An 8,882-nucleotide genomic window follows, 5' to 3' on the forward strand; every position below is an offset into this window, starting at 1 on the left:
GTGGGTTTTCTGATGTTGGTTTTCAGCAAACAGCCTGTTCCTGCTGTGGACTCTGACCTGGACACGCATGTCCTCAAACAGGTCCTCAAAACACTGCAAAACAAGCAGCGGCTGACCTTTGAACCCTGGTGTTTGTTCTGTGGTGTTTTGAGATAAACAAGGAGGAATATAAAGTACCTGTGACAAAGTGATTGAGTGATAGCTCCTGATTTCAAATTAAATAATTAGTAGTTATTATAGTTGTGATTACGTACTAATGTATCATCTCAGTATAGTTTGAATGTATAAACTGTTGGTTTCTTTGTTAAAAGATAAATAAACTGCTTTGTCAATAATGCCTCTGATAAGCAGTCATGGTAATAAAATACTTGAATTTAATTATCTTTCTAGCAATCAGACCACTGTGTATCTGCAAAACTCTGATTTTAGGGAATGAGAAAAAGGTTTTTGTGTTTTTGAAAATCGACAACAGGTTTTAGCAGGTTTCAAAGACCCAAAGGTCATAAAACTCACTGAACACATAAATGCCAATGGAAACTTTCAATTCAACCAAGAAGAAGAAATAATAGGATTTACACAAAGAGACTGTTGTTGTAACTGTCATAGTCTTTATTAGCTTGAAATTGTGGTGAAAGGAAACTGATAGCAGTAACTGAAGCGAAATGATAAAAAATACATGAAAAAAATTTTTCACACAAATTCAAAAGGTTTTTCATCAATGATTTCACTTTGGACTATTTTTTCTTGTCCAACTTGACTAATTTCATGAGTTTCTATTGCAAATATTTGACTCTTTGTTTGTTTACGGTGACGTTGCTATATTTTTGTCTTGCCCAACTTTGTCGAACCCATCTCAGGTCGGTGTGCTTCCTCTTCAAATACTTGGTTTCCGGTTGGTTTAGGTGAGATTTCAGCAGCGATCCTTGTAGAAATATCAAATCTCGGTCTCCGTCTTTGTCCCGGTTTACCCCCAGAGCGTCTGGAAGGGTGCGGCGTCCCTCTTGGCCCGGCCCGCCCCCGCCGCTCTGTCGCCGGGCGTCCGCTTGGGCACCAGCGACTCCATGCCTTTGCGGATCCAGGGGATGTACTTGGAGACCTGGGTGTAGACGCCGTATTTGCCTTCGCGGGCGCAGCCTTCGCCCCAGCTCACCACGCCGGTGACGAAGTAGGTGTTGAGATACCGCGTGACGTGCGGCCCGCCGCTGTCGCCCTGACACGCGTCCTTCTTGATCTTGTCGTAGCCGGCGCAGAACATGCGGTTGGAAATGCGGAACTGGCTGGACTCGATGCAGACGGCCCGGTCCACGTACGGCACGGTGAGCCGCTGCAGGATGGTGGAAGGCTGCCGACCCTCGCCGACACGACCGAAACCGCTAACCATGCCGTCCGGCTGCCGCATCAGGACCTGGAGGAGGAGGAGGAGGAGGAGGAGGAGGAGGAGGAGGAGCAGGAGGAGGAGTGTTATTTTAACATTTTAAGCAAAGTATAATTTATCAACCAAAGCATGTGGGACCCTCATTTCTTCACTGGTCAGAAATTTGGTGCAGGACAGGACTTTCTTCCTTTTAAACCAACATGGAGCATCAGCTGTGTTTGTGGATCATCAACTTTACTGTCATTCTTTAGTTCGTTTACCAAGGTAAATCTGAAGGTATTTTAAGATTACATCTCAAAACAATGCGCCGCTTCATCAGGTCACTTCACCAACCCCCACCAGTCAAGTGTGTGTTCCCTAAAGCTAACCGGTCGTCAAGTGTGTACGCCTCTGCGCCACAAGCCGAAAAAATTCAGCAACTCTCATTATTAGGTGTGTGATTTATTTATTATTTTGTGTCTTTCTGTCCATTCAAAGCTGTGTGTGGGGTGTCATGAACCAAAAACACTCTCAATCCATTTCTCCACGTTCATTTTCCAGCATCTCTCTGAGCCTTACCAAGAACAGGCCGTTTCTGTCTCCGTGTCTTTAAGGCTCATTAATATTAACGACCCCCTCTGTTCCCATTGGCTAACCGTTTCCAGAGTGAAACGTGAGACGCCGCGGCCCGGCGGCTACAGGTAGGGAAAACTCTCCGGTAATAAACAACGACAACCGCTCAACCGCTTTGAAAAAAACACTTTGTTAGTCTATTATTTCTTACAAAAATGATAATGAGCGAACCTTTGTGACATCACAAAGTTACGGAAGTCCAAACGGCTCGTTTAGAGGCTCGCTGCACTAATATGGATTGTGTGGATTCAGTTTTGATACTTTCACCATGTTTAGATAGACCATCCAACTCCTTTATCACCACAGAGGAGAGGGGAGTCCTGCTTTATACCATGTGTGACCTTTAAATATCAGTGAACATGAACATTAAAAAACATGAGAGCTTTAAGAAAAAAAAACCAAGTGAGTTAAAAACCTTTTCGGCGAAGTCCCGCTCCGGCAGGCAGGCCGGCACGATGTACTTGGTGAACTTGATGGGTGTGGTGAGCTTGATGAGGGAGATGTCGTTGTGGTAAGTCTCTGGTTTGTAGTAACTGTGGATGAGGACAGTTTCCACGTAATGGATCGCCTCGCGGCCTTCCTTCACCTCAGTGTCAAACTCACCTGGAGGCATAAAAACAATAACAATAATATTAATATTAATATTATAGAGTGCTATGAGGAAACAATTCAAACAATACTCATGAGAGTTGATGTATTTTAAATAGTAATATTGAAACTTATTAACAAATAAAATAAAATAAAAAAATAGAACAGAAGTTCCAACAGAATTCAACGAGTTTAATATCAACATTACAAATAATGTATCAAATCCAAAAAAAAGTATAATAGTACAAAAAAAAAAAAAAAAAACAACATACAAATTTATGGTAATGATAAATTGTTAATTTTTTTTTTTTTTCATAAATGTATTTATTATACATTTTCAGTAAGGAGTTAAATGGGTAAAGAGAGTTTTCAGGCTGTTCCAGAGTCTAGGCGCCCGATCACCTTTTGTTTTGATCACCCAGTTTTTAGTCCAGACTGGACTAGCTGCACAGGGATTCAAACCCTCAACCCTGGCAGTGTCAGTGCCTTGCTCTGCTCATGTAGATTGGCTGGCCAGACCTACCAAGGATGACGTAGATGTAACGTGATTGGTTCATGCAGTGGGCGGCGGTCAGGATGAAGTATTGGTTGAGGATCGTTCCTCCGCAGAAACCTCGGTGCTCCTCGTTCAGGAGGAGAGCCTGGGAGGAGGAGGGGTGGATTACAAAATAAATACAGAAAAACCAACATTTACTCTCACAAAACAAGTGTGGCAGCACTTTCTACGTGCTCTGGCAGCTAATAACTGCTACAATCAAAGTAAAGCTCATTATGGATTACTTCAAAGTCTCTATTGGCTTGATTTATGAATTGATTAATTGGACTGAAGACAGGTTTATCCAAGTCTGTTTCCTCCCATTTTTTTTCCTAATGAGGTTTTCATGGGAGTCTGAGGTTGGCCTTGTGAAGACCTTTGACACTGTAACTGTGATGAAGGGCTTCACTAATAAGCCGGACTGGACCTGACTGTACCTGCCAGGGACATTCTCCCGGCGGACACTCCTCTCCGTTGACGATACGAGTCATACCGGCTCTGTTGGGGAAGATCTCTTCCTCCACCACGCCGTCCGCCAGGTAGTCGTCCTCCAGATCCCCGGTGATGTTGCTATGGGGAACAAAGAAGCCCGGGAGCCGGAGAGAGTCCAGCAGGCTCGTCTGCTCGGTGTCGTTGTCGTCGAGGTTCGTCGTGTTCGGCCGCTCGTACCTGAAAACGGTGCGGGTGTTTGCGCTGACGATGGCGCCGCATTTGTAGGTCTCTGCAAAGGTTCGAGTGAAGTTTAGAGGTCAGGGTTTGTACGCACAAAAACCGCATGCAAACGTGTTGGACCCATACTGAACCTGCTACAGCTGTTTGATTTGATTTGGGAAACAGAACAAGCACAGATCCTGTACAGACCCACGGCGCGTGTTCAATTCTATTCACCGAAGCACTGCGACAGTTAATTCTATCTCATTTGATTTGAACTGCACTAGTTTACTTTTTAAGTCTTTTATCTTTTGTATCTCTTGTCTGTACTTTTGCACTTTTTAATTGTAAATCTTTTACCTTTACTGTATTTTTATCACCCTGTAAAGCACTTTGAATTGCCCCAGTGCATGAAATGTGCTGTACAAATAAAGCTGCCTTGCCTTGCCTTAAATTACCTAATTCCACTAACGGCACTTAAACACGACAAGATGACGTCACGTACCGTTAAAGTCTGTACGAGTCACTCTGACGAGTTACTGTCTGCAGATCTGTTCCTGACTGTGGAAGCTTAAGTTTCACTTTTGTTTTCACAGCAGGAGACTCTGTGGACTGAGTTCAGTCTGCTGGTCTGCTGTCTGTACATCTCCACATTACAGACAGGATGTGATGCGACATCAGGAGCATTAGAGATCCATTTTGATCTATTTCTAAACACTAAGCAACTTTTGTGCCTCTGTATGGAAACACTGCATATCACAGTCAAAAACGCCCTCTAGAGGCCAACTGACGAAGCGCATCATCTCACTAAGCGTTACCTGACTGACTGACTGACTGACTAAGAAACAAGTGTCCCCAATCAATCAATTTGATTGGGGGCCAATCAATCAATTTAAGCCAGAATGGAGCAAAGAAACGCATCATTCCCTTAAATTTCATGAAAATTTTATCAGCAACGTCCGAGATATTGTACGTGACAGATGGACAATTAAAGAAACATTGTAGCAGTGAAACAGAGCAATTTTGAAAATGCCGAAACGGAGCAATGGCACACATCATTCCGCAAAGTTTTGTCAAATTTGATCAGTGGCATCTGGAGAGATCGACGGACTGGGGAAGGCTAATTGTCCCTCCTCCGATTTCATCATGGGGGCGATACAATACCGATAGAAAACTGAACCGAAATGAACGGCAGCACAGGTCCAACATGGCACACGAATGCAGCGGAAAAACAAGACCATGTGGAATCTCTTCCTCTGTGTCTCTCACCATTGGAGTGGCAGGATTTGTCGTCTGATCCCAGGAAATATCCGCCAGCGCAGGAGCAGTGGACGTTTCCATGGGCAACCTCGCAGAAATGTTCACAGCCGCCGTTCTTGTTTTCACACAGTTCAGGGATCACTAGAAAAACACAGGAAACACCGTCAATACAACACCAGGGACGACTGGGAAACCGGAACCTTTATTAACGAGGTTATTGTGCATTCAAGTGCGTTCGGGTTTATTGTCAAGTCATAACGATCTGGTCCAAAACAAACTGGTTCTTGGGGGCAGATTCCACACTGTGTACCTTATTTAGAACGTTCCAGTCGTCATCATGACCTTGTTGGTAGACAGTGTCGGTTGAGGCTGCTTTGTTCTTATCATCTCTGTTTTACTTCAATGGAGATCTGACTGAGCTACTTTTCTTTCCTCATGACAACTGACTTCTGAAAAGTCTTAACGTCTCGTTTTACCAATAAAAAATGGATCCAAACTATTTTGCTTTGCTGTAGTTTTTGACAACATTATTGTCAAAATTCTTACTTTAAGGAATACAGTTATTTTGTGCGTTTTTGCCTCACAAACCATTCCAAGTTTGTACAATTTGCTACGGTGCAAATCGTTTACCAGGTTGAACGATCTGTTTGCTCCCAGCGGTGTGAAACGTTTTGCAGCAGCCAAACACATGCCCACCTTTACCAGAGGGGTCAGAGGTCAGCGGCTTGTTCGAGGACACTTTGACAAACTCGCTGTAGCGGAACTCAAACCTGAACCTGAACGTAAATTTCCAAAGCGACTCGGCCAATCAGATTGTCGCATCCGTACCGATCTCACAGTTGTAGCCCTGGTACACGGCCTGGCAGAAGCAGATGTAGCGGCCGATCCCGTCTTTACAAACTCCGCCATGAGCGCAGGGGTTCGACTCACACGCATCCCCATCTGGAAGGAAGCACAGAAAGCAGAATTGTAACTATGGGTGGATTAAATTAGACTAGATTAGATTCATTACCACAATACAAAGGCCTTACCAAAATATTTGTTCCATTCCTCATCCTGAAAATAAGGGAAAGAGAGAGAAGTAATCAATTCAAAACACATAAAACCTGATCAATACCTCTCAGTGCAGAGTGATGGAAGGTTAAAGGGAAACTACTTTTGAGGTTGGACTGAGATCTACTGGTTAAAACATGCTACTACAATTGCAATCTGTTATTGGCTGATCTTGGCTACCTGATATAGGTCACATGTTTTGTCATGGCTGCCATGGTTCAGCCAATAGCAACCATTCCACATTTCTCCCCAATTCAAATGTCTTGTAGAAGCTTGTTTGGCTAGCTAGCATAAGACTCATTTCAAGTTCCCTGGTTTCCTGATAAGGTACTTTGTGTCACTTTACATTCGATTTTTGGATTTAGATTTTGGATTTTCTTCCTTGTAAGTGGTCTTAATCCTTTATTGAGGATGTAATGTTAGCATCGTAGGCCTTGCTAAGTGTATGTTTGCAGTAACTTTAGTTGTTAAGTTAGTATTAGTGTTTGGTGAGCTATTATTGGTCATGTAATTTTATTATTCATTGTTATATTTTTAGGTTGCTTCTCAAAATGTCAGATCAAATCACATCCTATCTAAAAGACACATAACTGCTCAACTTGGTTAGCGTTAGCTGTAGCCGTCTCCATTGTTGGCTGTCTTGGCTTTCTAGTAATCTAGACAGCTGGTTAGCCAAGATGCTCATAGCTAGCAAGCATGGAACTAGCAATAAGATTCCACTTGTTTTAAGACTCAATACTAGACTAAATGACTTGTATGAAGGAGGTTTCTTGCAACATGTAAAGTAGTGTGTAGGTGTTAAGATGTAGGAGGTGAATACAGTTTTCTCGTCGTTTTCATAGATCTCGCGCATCTCCTCCTTGTCGCAGCGCTCCTCCACACACTCCCTCTCATAATTGCCCTTCCTGAACTCCTCAAACGGGCTGTTGGCTCTCCTCTGCCGGGCCAGGACCTGGCTGGCCGCCTCACTGTCCAGGAAGACTGACGAGAGACGAGGAGGACGGATATCGTTAGCTGCTAGCTAAAACCAAGGAGGTCAAGCTTATTTCATGTTTTTAATCAAAGTATCTCTCTACACGGGCAAATCATTTTACTGGTTTAAAATAATCCCTTGATTCATCTCAATATGACTTATTTTAAGGAAACATCAACAAAACAATAAAAAAAAAGTTTTAAAAAAAGTAAAAAAAATAAATCTAAAAACATAAATATCTAAATATCATAAATATCTCTTTTAAGCCAGTTTCACCTGTACAAAGTGTCACAAGTTACATTATCCTGAAAAAAAGTCAAATCTATGGACCCTAACCCTATGGAGATGGTTAGATTAAAAATATCTCAAAATAAGCTTGGTAAGTCTGAATAGAAGATAACGTTGCTTTCCAAACTGGACTTTTTTTGTAGCTAAACAAATGCTTCTCTAGATTGCTTAACAATAAAAACAGCTTAAATCTGGAAATGATTCTTAATTGTACAAAACAGGTCAGCATCATAGATGACTCCTACGTTTTTGGCAGCTGACTTTATGTTCGCTGATAGTGTGCCAAGTAACCTTTGAATCAAATTGATGGTTTTCTGAAAGAATTATTTATTTTTTATCTTCAATGAACTGAAAACATTTCTAAGATGTCCAACACTTTATATCAGCGAGGCATTCTTTAAGAGCAGAGGGAGCCGGAAAACAGAAAAGGACGGGACCTAAAGCGGATCCTTGAGGAACTCCACTGGTAACGTCTGCTGAGGATGAGGATGAGATCCCAAATTTAACAGACAAGGTTCTCAAAGTTACAATGAAATGGCATTTGAGAGCATCTTGCTTCCTTAATGTGATGTATTTCCTGTTGAAACAGGATGTTGGGGCGGGGCTTAACACAGGAAATTTTTTTTAGAATATATTTTTAAATAGGTCTATATTATGACATGGAAAATTAGCTAACAAGGTAAAAAAAATAAAATAAAAGTATTTTTATATTTTATTGTCTTTAAGGGCAGAACTACTTTACAGCAGCGTCCTTAATGCCAAACCAGGAAGTCAAGTGATCTGTTAAGATGTTGTGGTTTTACAGCATCAAAGGCCAAACTAAGATCTAAAAGGATTAAAACAGCTTTCACCCAAATCCACGGCTATAAGAACACCATTTGCTTCCTTAGGTAGCAACTCTTAAAACTCTAAAACTCAAAAACTAGAAAACAGCAAGTGTGTAAAAGGACTTCTGAAAACATTTAACTTAAAAAGAAACAGAACCAAAAAATCAAACTAAAGACAACAAAACTCATATGGGTTATTTTCATCCTGACACTGAAATCTTCAGGTATATAACCTTCATCATCATCATCATCATCATCATCATCTGCAGATATTTAAGTCATCATCATCATGTCTAGTATCTTCATCATCAGTAGTGCTGTCAGGTTGACATCACACACACACACACACACACACACAACATACAAAACACACAAAACACACAGTCAGCTGTCAATCATCTGCCATCCACCTATCAACACACACACACACACACACACACCACAGCTACCTCTCCCTTTCTCTCTCTCTCTCTCTCTCTCTCTCTCTACCTGTATCTCTCTCTCACACACACACACACACACACACACACACACACACTCAAACCTCTAACACTCAACATGGCGCTGCCTCTCTGTTTTACCACCGTGTTTTTTCCCATCACCCTCCTCTTCCTCCCGTCCGGGTTAAAACTGCTGGACGGGGTCAGTGAACGTACCGTTGGCGCCGGCGGCCTGGTGGAGCAGCAGCAGGCACAGAGACACTTGGCAAAACCAAAACAT

General features: G+C 42.3%; 1 protein-coding gene across 1 annotated transcript; it reads right to left on the reverse strand.

Annotated features, from left to right (window-relative positions):
• Window positions 1–964: 964 nt before the first annotated feature.
• LOC139666777 (coagulation factor X-like) lies at window positions 965–8,882 on the reverse strand. The gene is made up of 9 exons (XM_071546094.1): window positions 8,819–8,882; window positions 6,895–7,055; window positions 6,053–6,077; window positions 5,850–5,963; window positions 5,031–5,162; window positions 3,548–3,831; window positions 3,099–3,216; window positions 2,403–2,590; window positions 965–1,405 (listed from the first exon to the last, which is right to left on the reverse strand). The coding sequence occupies exons 1-9, from the start codon at window positions 8,880–8,882 to the stop codon at window positions 965–967; spliced, it is 1,527 nt and encodes a 508-aa protein (XP_071402195.1).

Source organism: Centroberyx affinis, unplaced genomic scaffold (genome assembly GCF_046629955.1).
Source record: "Centroberyx affinis isolate AG114_WGS23_722 - 3 ecotype Tasmania unplaced genomic scaffold, CSIRO-AGI_Caff_v1 ptg005127l_1, whole genome shotgun sequence".
NCBI classification, from domain to species: Eukaryota; Metazoa; Chordata; class Actinopteri; order Beryciformes; family Berycidae; genus Centroberyx; species Centroberyx affinis.